This window comes from Rana temporaria, chromosome 4 (assembly GCF_905171775.1).
Source record: "Rana temporaria chromosome 4, aRanTem1.1, whole genome shotgun sequence".
Lineage (NCBI taxonomy): Eukaryota > Metazoa > Chordata > Amphibia > Anura > Ranidae > Rana > Rana temporaria.
In genome coordinates, this window is record NC_053492.1 from 316,551,913 (window position 1) to 316,569,664 (window position 17,752).

At 44.2% G+C, this 17,752-nt stretch overlaps 1 protein-coding gene across 3 annotated transcripts in view; it reads right to left on the minus strand.

The window, feature by feature from the left end:
- The window catches only part of PDE10A (phosphodiesterase 10A), a 361,988-nt gene that overhangs the window by 58,011 nt on the left and 286,225 nt on the right, over window positions 1-17,752 (minus strand). For all 3 annotated transcript variants that reach the window (XM_040350636.1, XM_040350637.1, XM_040350635.1), the window contains one exon: window positions 12,605-12,760. In XM_040350636.1, coding sequence (XP_040206570.1) covers window positions 12,605-12,760 — 156 coding nt within the window. The remainder of the gene's footprint in view (window positions 1-12,604; window positions 12,761-17,752) is intronic.

A 17,752-nucleotide genomic window follows, 5' to 3' on the forward strand; every position in this document is an offset into this window, starting at 1 on the left:
TCTGAGCATGCATGGATTTTTGACTGATGGATTTCCCCACAGATGATTGTGTTTTTCTATTGGTTTTTAACCATAAGAAAATTTTAAAACAGGTTCTATTTTTTTTCACCGATGGGAAAAAAAAAACGATGGGGCCCACACGCGATCGGTTCGTCCGATGAAAACGGTCCATCGGTCCGTTTTCATCAGACAAACCGATCATGTGTAAAGGGCATAAGTCTTCTTACAACAAGAAGTAGAAAGTCTTCTTCCTTCACAAGGTAGTTTCAGGCCTTTCACCTTAAACAGGACATTGTGCTCTTGGCCCTCTGTGCTGCTCTAGTACATCAGAAGGAAATTACCTTTCATTGTCTGGATTTAGTTTGAGCTGTGCATGTCTATCTCACAGTCACTACCTCCATTGTGTGTTTTTTGACAAATAAGCTTATGTTCTCAAGGACTGAGTTCCCTTTCAGGGAACTATACTAGATCTGTGATTACTTCTTGGGCTTTTAAGCACCAGGCAACTGTTTCCCAGATTGGCAGCCATCTGGTCTTCTTTTGGCACATTCTATAAGTTTTAGCAGATAGTTGGCCAGACCAGTTCTGGGTATAATGTCCACCAGGCAACTTCCCCGCTTGCTTATAGTTGGGCCTCTTGTTCATGGTGTTGCCCACCTCTCCCTTGGACTGCTTTTGAACAGCCTAAATGTCTCTGAATCCTGTGTCCCTCAACGAACGAGAAAGAAAAACAGGATTTTGTCATCACTGTAAAATTCTCTTTTTGGTGTTCATTGAAGGTCACATGTCCCACCTCTGTGCTTATAGTCTTACAAAACTAATATATAATGGAAAGGGGAGGTGTTTTACTAGGCTGATCACTGTTTGTTTTCAAATTTTCCAGTAGGCAACAGTATAAGCAAAATGTTTTCAAATCAATGAACTACAAGAAGGGGAGTGAATAATGTACAGTAGGTGTTTGTGATATTGTGTTTTTAGCACGACAGCATCTCGCTGATTCTCGGCGACATGGTGCCGAGATCTCGCCGACATCTCGCACTCGCTGGAATAGTGACAGCACATTCCAACGTGCGCGTCGTAGAAGCGACGGGAGATCCGACTTGGATTCCCACCAATTCTACACGTGTGCGGCGTTTGTTATGAATCCTGAGGGGGAAGTCCCCGCCGGATTTTAAATAAAAATTTGGCATGGGTTCCCCCCTCAGGAGCATACCGGGCCCTTAGGTCTGTTATGGGTTGTAAAGAGAGCCCCCCCCTACGCCGAAAAAACGGCGTAGGGGGTCCCCCTACAATCCATACCAGACCCGTATCCAAAGCACGCTACCCGGCCGGCCAGGAAAGGAGTGGGGACGAGCGAGCGCCCCCCCCCCCTCCTGAGCCGTACCAGGCTGCATGCCCTCAACATGGGGGGGTTGGGTGCTCTGGGGCAGGGGGGCGCACTGAGGGGCCCCCCCACCCCAGAGCACCCTGTCCCCATGTTGAGGAGGACAGGGCCCCTTCCCGACAACCCTGGCCGTTGGTTGTCGGGGTATGCGGGCGGGAGGCTTATCGGAATCTGGGAGCCCCCTTTAATAAGGGGGCCCCCAGATACCGGCCCCCCACCCTAAGTGAATGGATATGGGGTACATCGTACCCCTACCCATTCACCTGGAGGAAAAATGTTAAAGTCAATAAACACAACACAAGAGTTTTTAAAATAATTTATTAGTCTGCTCCGGAGGCCGCCCCCTGTCTTCTTTAGCTCTGTTTACCAGAGGGGGCTTCTTCTTTGACGTCTTCGGGTGGGGGCGGCTCTTCGCCGCCGTCCGGTTCTCTTCCACCGCCGGGGGGGGGGGTCGCTTTTATAAAAGCGCCCACTCCTCGGCAGGTTTCCTCCGACGTCTTCGGTGGTGGGTGGTGTGCTGCTTCTTCCGCTATCCGGGGGGGTCTTCTTCGGCTATCCGGGGGGTCTTCTTCACTCTCCGGGGGTCTTCTGCTATGTTCGCCGCTCTCCGCTGTTGACTCGGCGCACCCCGGTTCTTCCTCCAGCTGTCCGGTGCCTTCTCCTTCAGCGCTGAACGTCTATCTTCTTCTTCCGTGCTGTGATGTATTCTTCTTCTTCCGGGCTGTGACGTCATCTTCTTCTCTTCTCCCGATGTTGACACGTTGCCTCTTCTCGCTGAAATGACCGGTGCGCGGCTTGCATCGGACCTATATAGGCCTCACAGTCCCATCATGCTCTGTACCTACCCATGTGATACCTACCCACGTGGGTAGGTACCGGAGCATGATGGGACTGTGAGGCCTATATAGGTCCGATGCAAGCCGCGCACCGGTCATTTCAGCGAGAAGAGGCGACGTGTCAACATCGGGAGAAGAGAAGAAGATGACGTCACAGCCCGGAAGAAGAAGAATACGTCACAGCACGGAAGAAGAAGATAGACGTTCAGCGCTGAAGGAGAAGGCACCGGACAGCTGGAGGAAGAACCGGGGTGCGCTGAGTCAACAGCGGAGAGCGGCGAACATAGCAGAAGACCCCCGGAGAGTGAAGAAGACCCCCCGGATAGCCGAAGAAGACCCCCCCCGGATAGCGGAAGAAGACGCACACCACCCCCCGTCGAAGACGTCGGAGGAAACCCGCCGAGGAGTGGGCGCTTTTATAAAAGCGCCCCCCCCCCCCGGCGGTGGAAGAGAACCGGACGGCGGCGAAGAGCGGCCCCCACCCGAAGACGTCAAAGAAGAAGCCCCCCTGGTAAACAGAGCTAAAGAAGACAGGGGGCGGCCTCCGGAGCAGACTAATAAATTATTTTAAAAACTCTTGTGTTGTGTTTATTGACTTTAACATTTTTCCTCCAGGTGAATGGGTAGGGGTACGATGTAACCCATATCCATTCACTTAGGGTGGGGGGCCGATAAGCCTCCCGCCCGCATACCCCGACAACCAACGGCCAGGGTTGTTGGGAAGGGGCCCTGTCCTCATCAACATGGGGACAGGGTGCTCTGGGGTGGGGGGGCCCCGCAGTGCGCCCCCCTGCCCCAGAGCACCCAACCCCCCCCATGTTGTGGGCAAGCAGCCTGGTACGGCTCAGGAGGGGGGGGCGCTCGCTCGTCCCCACTCCTTTCCTGGCCGGCCGGGTAGCGTGCTTTGGATACGGGTCTGGTATGGATTGTAGGGGGACCTCCTACGCCGTTTTTTCGGCGTAGGGGGGGCTCTCTTTACAACCCATAACAGACCTAAGGGCCCGGTATGCTCCTGAGGGGGGAACCCATGCCGAATTTTTATTTAAAATCCGGCGGGGACTTCCCCCTCAGGATTCATAACAAACGCCGCACACGTGTAGAATTGGCGGGAATCCAAGTCGGATCTCCCGTCGCTTCTATGACGGCTCTGTCTCCATCGCGGCAAGCCAGCTTGGCGCTGGCTCCCGCGATGGGGCTCGTAGGTGCTCAATCTCGCCGAGAAAGGGAGCGAGATTGACATAATATCGCGTGCACCTACTGTAGGCTGCTATTGCTGACCACCTTCTTGAAATGATGATCTGGTTTGGGTCATACTGACAATTTGGCTTCCTTCATTTTTTGATCACAAACATACATAAACATACTACAAGCAAAGAGCTTCTGATCTGTTTATTCCACACAGGAAGTCATTGGATCAACTTCAAAACCAGACAACCGTCATTTTCACAAGGAGATGCCAGCAATCCATTTACATTATCTAACAAAAGGGAGTACACCCCTTGCATTTTTGTAAATATTTTATTCTATCTTTTTATGTGACAACACTGAAGAAATTACACTTTGCTACAATGTAAAGTAGTGAGTGTACAGCTTGTATAACAGTGTAAATTTGCTGTCCCCTCAAAATAACACAACACAGCTATTATGTTTAATCCGCTGTCAACAAAAGTGAGTACACCCCTAAGTGAAAATGTCCAAAGTGGGACCAACGTGTCAATATTTTGTGTGGCCACCATTATTTTCCAGCACTGCCTTAACCCTCTTGGGCATGGAGTTCCCCAGGGCTTCACAGGTTGCCACTGGAGTCCTCCCCTAAGTGAAAATGTTCAAATTGGGCCCAATTAGCCCAATTAGCCAATTTCCCTCCCCGGTGTCATGTGACTTGTTAGTGTTACAAGGTCTCAGGTATGAATGGGGAGCAGTTGTGTTAAATTTGGTGTTAACGCTCTCACTCTCGTCACACTGGTCACTGAAAGTTCAACATGGCACCTTATTGTTGCTCTACATAAAGATGGCCTAGGCTACAAGAAGATTGCCAAGATTCTGAAAGTAAGCTGCAGAATGGTGGCCAAGATCATACAGCCGTTTAACAGGACAGGTTACACTCAGAACAGACCTTGCCATGGTCGACCAAAGAAGTTGAGTGCACATGCTCAGAGTTATATCCTGAGGTTGTCTTTGGGAAATAGAGTTATGAGTTCTGCCAGCATTGCTGAAGAGGTTGAAGGGGTGGGGAGTCGGCCTGTTAGTGCTCAGACCATATGCTGCACACTGCATCAAATTGGTCGGCATGGCTGCCATCCCAGAAGAAAACTTCTTCTAAAGGTGATGCACAAGAAGGCCCCCAAACAGTTTGCTGAAGCCAAGCAGACTAAGGACATGGATTACTGGAACCATGTCCTGTGGTCTGATGAGACCAAGATAAACTTATTTGGTTCAGATGGTGTCAAGTGTGTGAGGCAGCAACCAGGTGAGGAGTACAAAGACAAATGTCTTGCTAAAGTCAAGCATGGTAGTGTCATGGTCTGGGGCTGCATGAGTGCTGATGGCACTGGGGAGCTACAGTTCATTGAGGGAATCATGAATGGCAACATGTACTGTGACATACTGAAGCAGAGCATGATCCCACTCCCTTTGGAGATTGGACCGCAGGGCAACATTCCAACATGATAATGAACTCAAACACACCTCCAAGATGACCACTGCCTTGCTAAAGAAGCTGAGGCTAAAGGTGATGGCCAAGCATTGTGATGGAAGTTACTAAAATGAATATTTTGTGTTATGTTACTTTTCTCCTGAGCTACTCCTCAAATGTTGCCTTTCTTTTCTTATATTCTTCTATTTCTTTTATATTCTTATATTGTTTTATTTGTTGATCTATACAAGATACATATACATATGTATGTGTGAAAATATATTACAGTATTATCGTCCTTAAGTGAAATGGCAGATTATAAAGTTACATTACATCTCAGCCTGAAGAAAAAACTGAAGACAGATGGTGTAACTAATAATACTGGACAGCTGTCACCCCCTCCTCCCTTCTTCCACCGAGGAAGCAAATATGGCTCTGAGTGAAGCCCACGTGAGCTTGAGTGGGGGACCCTGTGTGCCACGAGGACTTCTGCCAAGAATAGGTTCACTGGAAAAGACCCTTTATATGGACTAAGCCAATCAGTTGTGTTCATGTGTATGATGTCATTTGGTCTATAAAGCTATAGGAAAAAAAGGGTTTGGCCTCTTTACGGTTGGACACAGAAAGAAGCAGGTCTCCCTCTCAGTTTTCTGCAGGCTTTCACAATTCGGGTCAACGGCAGTTTCGGTTGCCCTGGTGTCGTGCCAGCGGCCATCTATTTCAGCATGTCTCCAGATCTAAACCCTATTGAGCTGTGAAGGGGTGTGCTTCCGCGCCAAAATGAGTTACTTAATACAAATCACCAAGTGACAAATTAATAACTACTAAGATATTTAAGCTGCTCCTCTGGGTCAGATTATTAAGAAAATAATGTGCAATGGGATGTAGGTGTGAAAGAGGGCGCTAGGGACTGGTGGACTCACTGATGAAGATACCCTCACACGAAAAAGGGGGACCTCTCAGTAGGTCTGATAAATTAACTATATTAAACACTCCTGTGACAAAAAGAATAAAAAAACACAATGCGATAGATAACTATATAAAGACAATAGAGTGCTAAATATTGTGAATTAAAATGCTGAAAAAATATAAATATTTCACGATCCCGTGAATGTGCACAAAAATGCTATGAACGAAAAATAAATAAAGTGTCTCTCTTTGGCACTCTAATTAGTGCAGTCCATAAGGTGTAATTTCCCGATGAAAAGAGTGATCATACGATACGCGGTGAGAAATCATACAGCCATCACCAACTAATTACAGCTTCACCCGATGTGTTCTGATTTGCAAAACTCTTACCAGAGGGTGTGGACCCCTTTAATTAAAAAGGATGGTCTGTTGAGCTGAACAGGTTAATGTGCCTGCACACTTGGACACCATCTATTCAGACTGCTGTGATTGGCTCAATCGTATCTCAGGATTCAAAAACAAAAGGGAACTGATAGTGCATTATCGTTTATTAAAATACATAAAAACAAAGTGGCTGAATGGCCCCTTACTTGGTAGGTGCCAGCCCGGCACTAGGATGGCATGCGCTGGATATGACTCTGGCTTTGCGACTGCAGAAATCGTCCGCTGTGCGGGGAGTCCTATTGCCAGCTGTAGCGTCTATGTGCGGGATCAGCTGGGGAGCAGGAAAGTCAGACTGCCTCTTTCCTGCTCCCCAGCTGATCCCGCACATAGACGCTACAGCTGGCAATAGGACTCCCCGCACAGCGGACGATTTCTGCAGTCGCAAAGCCAGAGTCATATCCAGCGCATGCCATCCTAGTGCCGGGCTGGCACCTACCAAGTAAGGGGCCATTCAGCCACTTTGTTTTTATGTATTTTAATAAACGATAATGCACTATCAGTTCCCTTTTGTTTTTGAATCCTGAGATACGATTGAGCCAATCACAGCAGTCTGAATAGATGGTGTCCAAGTGTGCAGGCACATTAACCTGTTCAGCTCAACAGACCATCCTTTTTAATTAAAGGGGTCCACACCCTCTGGTAAGAGTTTTGCAAATCAGAACACATCGGGTGAAGCTGTAATTAGTTGGTGATGGCTGTATGATTTCTCACCGCGTATCGTATGATCACTCTTTTCATCGGGAAATTACACCTTATGGACTGCACTAATTAGAGTGCCAAAGAGAGACACTTTATTTATTTTTCGTTCATAGCATTTTTGTGCACATTCACGGGATCGTGAAATATTTATATTTTTTCAGCATTTTAATTCACAATATTTAGCACTCTATTGTCTTTATATAGTTATCTATCGCATTGTGTTTTTTTATTCTTTTTGTCACAGGAGTGTTTAATATAGTTAATTTATCAGACCTACTGAGAGGTCCCCCTTTTTCGTGTGAGGGTATCTTCATCAGTGAGTCCACCAGTCCCTAGCGCCCTCTTTCACACCTACAAACCCTATTGAGCGTCTGTGGGATATTCTCAAATGGAAGGTGGAGGAGCGCAAGGTCTCTAACATCCACTAGCTCTGTGATGTCGTCAAGAGGACTCCAGTGGCAACCTGTGAAGCCCCGGTGAACTCCATGCCCAAGAGGGTTAAGGCAGTGCTGGAAAATAATGGTGGCCACACAAAATATTGACACTTTGGGCCCACTTTGGACACTTTTTTTTACTTAGGGGTGTACTCACTTTTGTTGCCAGTGGATTAGACATTAATGGCTGGAATGTGAGGGGGTGTACTCACTTTTGTGACATACTGCATCTTTCAGTAAACATTTACTTTGAAAATGCAATAATATAAAAGGGAAATCTTTCAATGTACCCAAACATATATTATCTAAATCATTAAAAGGTATACAAAAATTACTAAAAATAATAGAATATTTTAAACAAGCACTTTATATTACAATATGAGTTCACTATTTGTCGAACTCAGGACAGTCTGGTAAGAGAATATACAGTATACGTACATTATAATACAGTATAACCCAAGTATGTGTGTTTAGGGAAGCCTCAAACTGAGCATATGATGAAAAAATTACAAGTAAAAGGTTACTTTCAATGAAAACCAATGTTAAAACAGGAGAAAGTTGAATTTGTATGTAAATGTTGTCTTTTCCTGTGAAAGTTAAGTGCAGTCCCAGCCCACCCAAAAAGTAGCCACACGGATGCATAGCGCTGTCAGAGCTAGGACGTTGAGACAGAAGGGAGCCAACTCTAGTCTCAGAAGCATCAACTTCAAGAATAAAAGGCAATGTAGCATCAGGATGTGCCAACACAGGAGCAGAAACAAAGGCAGCCTTGAGACTCTTAAAGGCCTTAATGGACTCCAGATACCAACTCTGAGTTACCGTCCTTTCTGATCATATCAGTCAGGGGCTTGACCAGAGACGAGAAGTTATGAATAGACTTCCAATAATAGTTGGCAAAGCCAAAGAAAATGCTGCAGAGGATGTAAACCCACAGGTCAAGGCCACTGTAGGACTGCTGAAAGTTTCTCTGGGTCCATCGAAAAACCAGCAGTGGAAATTACATAACCCAGGAATTTAAACTGTTCATGATGGAATTCGCACTTCTCTAATTTACAATAGAGATTGTTCTCTCTTAGTTTCTGAAGCACATGACAGACATCTGTGCGGTGGCTCTCCAGGGACTTGGAAAATATGAGGATATCGTAGATATAAACCACCACACATTACTGCAAAAAATATGAGGACATCGTTAATAAACTCCTGGAAAACTGCCAGAGCGTTACAAAAGATATTCTGGTATTAAAAAGGCAATTTTCCACGCGTCGCCCTCCTTAATCCTGACGAGATTGTATGCCCCTCTCAAATTCAGCTTTGTAAAAAACGTTGCTCCCTTGAGACAGTCAAATAATTCTGTAATCAACGGATTCGATTTGTATAGACATACTTAATAGTGAAACGATTGAGACCCATATAATCTATACAAGGCCTCTCTTCTTCACAAAGAAGAAACCAGCAGGAGATGAGGATTTGCGGATGAAACCTCAAGAAAGTGCGTCTGCAACATACTCCTTCATGGCCTTATCCTCCAAGACCGAAAAAGGGTAAACCCGGCCACGAGGGGTACCAGGTTGAAGTCAATTGCGCAATCATACGACTGGTGTGGAGGCAAAGTACCGGCTTGACCTTTGTCAAAGACATCGCTAAAACTGCGGTAGTCCTTTGGCAGTGAAGAGGTGCACAGGACCTTGGCTACCTTCTGGAAGCATCTCTTACTGCATTGTGGCGACCATGACAGAATATCAGCACTGAGCAATCAAAAGAAGGGTTGTGCCTCTGTAACCAAGGATAACCAATAACCAGTGGAAACTTAGGTGAGGAAATAACTTTGAATTGGATTATCTCATTATGAAGAGCCCCTACGGCCATCGACAACGGAACAGTCTCATGAGTCACATGGGCAGGCTGTAGAGGTCTCTCGTCAAGAGCCTCAATGCCAAGTGGAAGGTCGCGCAATTGCAGAGGCATCGAGTGCTTTGATACAAAGGCAGCATCAATGAACAGGCCTGCAGCCCCAAAGTTGATCAGACGACACAGCCCAAGAAAGGGTAACCAAAACCAGGGGCTTATCCTTCTGGATAACTGGAGACAAAACAACGCCACCTAAGGTCTGTCTGATGGGACCTCAAGGTTCATGCGTTCCCTGGATGGGTAGGACAAGACTTCAAAAATTGACCAGCATGGCCACAATAAAGGCACAATCTCTCCCTCTTAAGGGCTCTCTCATCTGCAGAGAGATGTGTGAAGCCCAAGTGCAAGGGTTCACCTTCACTGATCGACTCGGTAGCAGGAGGCATGGGAAGTGAGGGAGGCAAGGGTGGGACTACAAAGCTCAGAGATAAATGTACAGGAAGCTTCCGCAAGCGCTCCTTAAAAGAGAGCTTTTCTCTGAGTCTGGAGTCAATGAGGATGGCAAATGTGATCAACTTCTCCAGCTCAGTGGGTATATCTTGGGCTGCTATCTCATCCTAAATGGTATCCGAGAGACCATGAGAAAAAACAGCCAAGAGGGCCTCATTGTTCCAAGCAACCTCTGCTGCCAGAGTACAGAATTCAATGGCGTAATCGACAACAGTTCTCATACTCTGATGGACATGAGGCACTTGGCAGCAGAAGCGGAGAATTCTGGAACGCCAAATACGTACCGTTTTAAAAGAAGCCACAAACTTCGGGTAACTTAAGACAACAGGTTTTTGCATCTCCCATAGAGGGCTTCCCAGACCAAGGCTCTCTCAGAAAGCAAAGATATCATGAAACCTACATTGCATCTGTCTGTGGGAAAAGCATCTCAAAACATATCTCAACCTGCTTGAGAAACCCTCTGCATTGGACTGGATCACCCCCAAATCGCTGGGGAAGCAGAACGGAACCAGACGTACCTCTTACAGAGGTGATACCCGAGGCGGGTGTCTGCAACAGCAGGGTCAGCCTGCAACACAGGTTCTACCGGAGCGGCCACAGTGGGAGTTTCCAGACGAGCCGTGCGACTCCGGAGTGTCTAATGCCATGGCAAACTGATCTATGCAGTGATCCAGGTCATCCAATCTGGAAAAATTACCAACAAGTGGATTAACTGCATCTTCTGAATTCATGGCCTTCGCCTACTGTCAGAAACCATGAATCAGACTGAGACAGAAGTACAGTTAAATCATAATAAAAAGATAAACCGAGTAAGCGTAGTCAAAACATAGCTAGGGTTCAGGGACCAGATTGGATAGTCAGCCAAGCCAAATGTCATAGAGCCAGAGAAGAACGTATTAGAACAGCCAGGCAAGTCTTCAACAGGAACACAGGAGATAGTCTCTGAGATGTTGACCAAGGTGAAGGCAGAGAGCAACTGAACTAGAAGGCTTAAGTAGGCAGGACTGACTTGCAGGATCATCAACAGGTGAGTCAATGTGGAGACATAGGAGCTGGCAATTAACCGACAGCTGAGCGGCCAGCTCAGAGAAGGAAGGGCTGAGCCCAGCCCTCACAGTTACACAATCATGGTGAAGACTGTCCAGAAGACATTTATCGACACCCTCCACAAGTAGGGTAGATCACAAAAGGTCATTGCTAAAGAAGCTGGCTGTCCACAGAGTGCTATATCCAAACATATTGAAGAGTTGAGTGGAAGGAAAAAGTGTGGTAGAAAAAGATGCACAAGCAACCACAGCCGTGAGAGGATTGTGACGCAAAGGCCATTCAATCATTTTGGAGAGATTCACAAGGTGTGGACTATGGCTGGTGTCAGTGCTTCAAGAGCCACCACACAGATGTATCCAGGAGGACATGGGCTCCAACCATCTCATCCCTTGTGTCAAGCCACTCCTGAACCAGAGACAATGTCAGAAGCAACTAAACCTAGGCTAAGGAAAAAACGACTGGACTGTTGCTCAGTGGTCCAAAGTCCTCTTTGCATTTAATTTGGAAATCAAGGTCTCAGAGTCTGGAGGAAGAGTGGAGAGGCACAGAATACAAGTTGCATAAGGTCCAGTGTGAAGTTTCCACAGTCAATGATGATTTTGGGAACCAAGTCAACTGCTGGTGTTGGTCCACTGTTTTATCCAGAGTCAGTGCAGTCCTCTACCAGAAAATTCTAGAGCACTTCATGCTTCCCTCTGCTGACCAGCTTTATGGGAGATGTTGATTTCATTTCCTAGCAAGACTTGGCACTTGCCCACACTGGCAAAAGCACCAATACCTTGATTTCATGATCATGGTATCACTGTGCTTGATTGGCCAGCAAACTCATCTGACCTTTTTTTTTATTGGTCTTATGTAATAGTCTAATTTTCTGAGATACTGAATTTGGGGTTTTCACTAGCTATAAGCCATAATTATCAAAACTAAAAGAAAGAAATGCTTGAAATATATCACTATACATCTGTATGTTTAAATCTTTGGATGTACTACGGATGGCAAAGATATGCATTTTTTCAAAGGTAACTCATCACCCACTCAGTTTGAATTTCCCCAGATTTGACAGGTCTATTCATTTTATCACTTGTATTCTGTGTATACCATTCCTCCTACTAGTGTATGCTCCAGAACTATAGATATCGTATTTTACTATACAGTATTTTGAAAGCATGAACATTACTTTCTAAGCCTCCAAAACACATATGAAATGTGTTAACTATCCTGCATGACAAGAGACATACTCAGAAATTAAAATTTATTTAAGCTGAAACAATTGTTTCTAGATTATGCAAGTAATTCTCCAGCCAAAATGTTTTCCTAGCTTTTGATATGATGGAAAACGGTTAGTCTGTCAGATTTTTTTTTTGTCGTCTGTGTCCTAAAGACCTTCTTTCACTCCCAGTTCTGCTGAACAATGCTAAGACATAAGCAAGGGTAAATTTCTTCAAAAGTAATACAAACAATTAAAAAAAAAATGTAAACAGTAGATTGGGGTCAGAATCATTGTCAGGTTTGTATAATCATTTAGAAAATGTCCCCCATCTAATCAAGGTGACTGGTGCCACTGGGACCAAAAAAAGGGTAAAATCTTCCTAAGGCTCATGACATACCAGTGATCCTGCCCCTACAAGAGCTCACCATGCTTATATCGTGTCGCTCTTCTGCTTTATGAATACTTTTTTTGCAGAACAGATTAACCAAATTAATAAAAACATTAAGAAAATCTTGTGTCAAACAGTATAGTATTTTCAGTACTAAAAAAGATTAACTAATTCCAGCCAGCTTGCAGTTATACAGTACTACAAAAGTGTAAAAATGCAAGCATATTTACCTACAACTCAAAAACGTGCACTGTCCTTACCTGCAGAATAGACACAGTCTGAGAAAAATGGTGTTGTTCCATTGTTGACGTAGAATATAATGCCGCCAATGGATGATCAAACTTTTGTAAGTAGGTGTTAGTATACCCCCGGTGATCCAAGTCATGGCATAAACATGCAATCAAAAGCCCCTTTCTCTGTAGCAAAAACACAGAAATTTGAATGTCATCTGCATATATGTATACTGTATAGTCATACAATGGAGCAAAGCTTGGTTTACAGTATTTAGTTCTCTCTACAGAAACAGAACTGCTGTACCTATACTTGTGTGAAAGAATCATGTTCTCTTTGTATTGCTTTCTCTGTGTGAAATACCTGGTGTTGCCGACAGTCCCTCTGCTTTCCTATTAGAAAATTACCACACTAGGCATTAGAGCACAGCATGGTACATTTTCCTGGTTGTGCTGGGAACTCAACCCCCCCCCCCCCCCCACACACACACACACACACACAGCCATTCACTGGGAAGTTCAGTGTGCTGCTGCTGCTGCTTCTCCACCCATAGCGAACAGAGGGTATGTGATCACTGATGAAAAATGGGGAAAAAGAAGGTATTTATAATTTTTTTTATATTTATGCACAATGGGTTGCTTTACAAGAGAGCGTCCTAAAGCGATTTTTTTTCCCATTTTGGGGAGGTCTTGGTTCCACGCATTATATTTTAGGTTTTGCATTCTACATATTATACACCTCATTTTTTCCAGGACAAATATGGCTTTAATTTGGTAGGAAATCTGGATACATATATTATTAGTCATAGATCAACAGTATAATGTTGTGTAATATGGCTAGGCTTCAATACCACCTGATCTGAAGTTTGCATTTCTCTATCCGACTTATGAGGCAATAGGGAAAAGCTCCCCAAAGAAGGATGCTGTACAACACAGACCTGGCATCTGTTCAAAACAGGCATAAGGCTTCCAATGTGGTCAGGTCTCTCTGTGGGACCATCCAGCTCTTGCAAGCCTAGCACAGAAGTTCTGAAACCGAAAGTAAGAGAGCCACTGGTCCTGGCATGGCTACTCAAGGGCCACAAGGTGTAGAGTTCTAGTCAGTCCTGTGGCTTGTTGTACAGGGGATGGGATTTGATTCTAGCCATTACAGGAAGCTTTTGCAATGCATGCTTATGAGAAACTCTGGGTTTCACAAGATCAGCGTCATAGGACTGATGTTGGAGAAGACATTGCATTTTCTATAGGCGCAATCCTAAACATGTAAAAGAGAAGCTACTAAGGTGGGGAGCAATGAAGAGGGTGGGTGAGAAGCCAGATTAAGCCAAGACAGGGATGTTGGCAGTACCGGGAGAATACTGCATTTTATACCAACCCATAGCTTAGACTGATCACGATAAAACCAATCATTGACCCAGCAGAGTATTGCTGCTGTAGAGTATAATTCTAAATGAGGCAAGCCCACATCCCCTCAGCTTTTCGCTTAACCAGATGTCATAATGTATTTCAGCTGAGGAGCGAGGCAAAAGGTTCTAAAGTAGTGCAGTACGTACAGAACAAAACAATGATAGGGAACTTGGATCGGGAGAGTCTGAAAAATATCTAGAAACTGCAGAAGGCTGTCTTACTCCAACAGGGACAGCCTACTCAGCCACAAGTGCCTCAAGGGTTACCAACATTGATGTTAACATTGTGCGACAGTAAATATTGGTAGATAGTTAAGCTCATATCATTTTGTAAATTGCGTCAGAAACTGCATCCCTATCTATTTAGTCGAGCAATGTGCCCAATGGAAAGGGAATCTATCTTGTAAAACCTCCTGGGGGCTACAAATCTACTAACCAGCTAAACTCACTGGAGGGGGAGGATATTACATGTGGATTAATGGTGGCTTTGCCTCCCTCTTATTCTAAGACACGGGCTGCATGGGGAGTGACACAGCCTGTGACTGGCAGTAATCCTCCCATACCATGTTATTTCCACAAAATAAAAATATTTGATTTTAAAATGTATACCACCAAAAGTATAACGCTATATACTACTGTGATCCATACTCACTTTTTCACATATTTATAACCACGTTTCCAAAATAAAACTGTATGTATATAAACAATTAAGTCTCTCCAACTAAAACCAGTGTAGTGCCCTTAAAGTGTAATGCTGTCTCGTTCAATTAGTTCACCATCAATAATCGTGCAATGAAAAATATACCTATAGAAGTGGACCTTACATATACATGTAGGGTCAAATGAGCTTGTGTCCTCTACAGGACAGATAATGGAATTCCAGGTTCCTTCCTCTGCTGGAAAAAGCCTTTATTTTATTAGATGGTACTTCCCCCTTTAGTATGCCTTCATCTCTGCTACTCCGCCCAATCATATGCATAAGGAAACTCAAAATAGTGCTTTACTGTTTTAAACCAATAAACCTAAACACTTCCACATACCACTACTCACATTTGTTGTAAAAGTGGAACTTCCACTTTAAGCACTCCTCGCCCCCTTACATGCCACATTTGACATGTAATTTTTTTGGGGGGGGGGGAGTGGGGGCTTTGTTTGGAATAGAACTTCCTGTCCCACTCCCTCCTTCTGTCCAGGGGCTGCCTAGGCACCTCCTCTCTCCACCTAGGTGGCCCCTCCCTCTAGGCGATCTCCTGGGACACGGGACAGGTCCCAGAAAATCACCTGTCAACTCCAGGAGTGCAGCGCGACACGCGCATGTGCAGTGTGTGCCCGGCCCTAAAGCCAAAAGCTGTCACAGCCGGGTGCCCAGAGTGGGAATGGAGGTTCCGGCGGAGAGGAGGAGGAGGGGAGCGACGCTCCAGGCGGCCGCATCACTGGACTGTGAAACAGGTAAGTGTCTGTTTATTAAAAGTCACCAGCTACACTCATTGTAGCTGCTGAATTTTAATAAACATAAAAAGCCTGGAACTCTGCTTTAAGGGGTGCAGCTGCACAGGTGGTGGAAGTATAAAACACAATAGATAGTCATCTTTATTTTTGATTGCTCGTGTTTTTTATTTTTTTACAACAAATGCAAGTTGTGGTATGTGGGAGTGTTTGGGAGATTTATTGGTTTAAAACAGTAAATCACTATTTTGAGTTTGCTTATGCATGTAATCGAGCAGGGATGAAGAGGTGAAGGCATTATGGGAAGTACCATCTAATAAAATAAAAGCTCTTCCTAGCGGAGGTCTGCAATACTTAAGGAACCCGGAAGTCCATTATATGTCCTGTAGAGGACAAGCTCATGTGACCGTACATATCTATGTAAGGGCCAGTTCTTTAGGTGAGTGTACATCTGATGGTGGTGCACAGACAAGAAGATTTTCATTGCATAATTATTGATGGCAAACTAATTCAGCAAGACAACATTACACTTTAAGGACACTAAAATAAACTACAATAGTTTTAGCTAGAGGGACTTTATTGTTTATATACAGTTTTATTTTAAAATTGTGGTCATAAGTGAAAACATGTGCATTATTACATGTTTGGATCACAGTAATATATAGCACAGCCATTGTACTTTTGTGGTATATTTACATAGTAGCAAGCTTATATGAGAGTGTGGGTAGGTACTGGTAGATGAGGGTGTAGCACATTTAAATTATTTTGTAGCAGCTCACAAGTTTAAAACAATTTATATGATAATTTAAAACAGTTTATTGCTATTTTATTTATTTTTACTCTGCATTCCAAAGCTATTTTTTTATTTTGAACATGTGACCAGTAGCAGAGGACTAGAAGCTCCTCCTGCTTATGTTTTCCTGCAGACAGGCTAGGAAAAATGTATATCAATTAGGAAAATGGTACGTTTTTTTTATGATTACATTAATTACAGTGCCATCATCCGCATATATAAATAGATGGGACAATGTAAATTAAATAGTGTGTGTTTAGCATCACTTTAAGGCAGTCAAATGCATTCTCTGCATTTAATAAGACACATGGGAATATTTTTCTTTTGCGAGTGAGAGTTTTGATGGTATTATCACAAGCTTCAAGCACAGGTACATAACCAACTTGGTCTAAATTAATAATAGAAGGAAAAAGAGGCCTAGCCGCCAGTATTTTTAGAAATAATATTTTTATAATAAATCTTGCAGTCTACATTGATTAGAGAGCCTGGTCGATAGCTTGAACACAGAGTATAATCTTTTTTGTCTTTGGGGACTAAAATAATATGTGCTTCCTGAGATTGTTGTAAGAAGGAACAAGATTCAGATACAGTATAGCATTAACTGTAGCGTTTAGGATAGGAGCTAGGGATTCTTTAAATTGTTTGTAAAAGACATTAGAATGAGCTGTTCAGGGCCCAGACTCTTGCCAGATGGCAATAATTTAATCACTAGGAGTATCTCCTCTGTGGTAAATTGATCCACCAATGTGGAGGCTAAGGATTAGTTAACTCTAGTAAATGGCAGGGTTGCAAATAAGAGTTAAAGTAATAGGTTCGAAACTCAGAAGCTATTGCTCCTGATGAGTGAATCATTCCCTGGCTTGAACGGCAGTAAAAGATGGTATCTGGCGCTCAGTATAACAGCTCATTTCACTTTATAGTTAATGATACAATCTTGAGTCAGCAAGGAAATGAAACTTCAGGAGTAAAAAAAAACATCCCGAAGCTCCTCTAACAGATCAGTGGGTCAGCCAGTAACATGCAAAGGAAACAGGTGGGCATGACCAGTGTTAAGGTAATTTAAAAAAAAATAGAACCTGCATGCATTGTTTGTACATATTGTAGGGCATCTTAGATAATTTTTTCTGGAATTGTTAATCCCTTTATATTAAGGGAACCCAATTTATTAGTGGTCATGGCAGCCTAGCATAACAATTCAACTCCACAGTATGTCAACTCATGCCCCGCCCGGTGCAAAAAAAAAAAGGAGGAGAGAAATGGGGATACACGACAGAAACAGCAGAGGGGAAAGTGCCCTGCCAGGGCAATAGGAACTCACTCAAAGAAGGTGCAGGGGGAAATTGGAGGGATAAAGAGCAAAGTAAAAATGGGGTGTGTTTTGGAAATTTTTAGGGGAAGAGGTTTGTCAAGGGTCCTGAGCATGCATCTGCTCAAATCTAAATATAAACAAAGGAAACTAGGCAAGTTACATTGAGCAAACATTTCCCAAATAAAATGGAAAACAGTTCTCAGACCAAGAAAAGGTCAAGATAT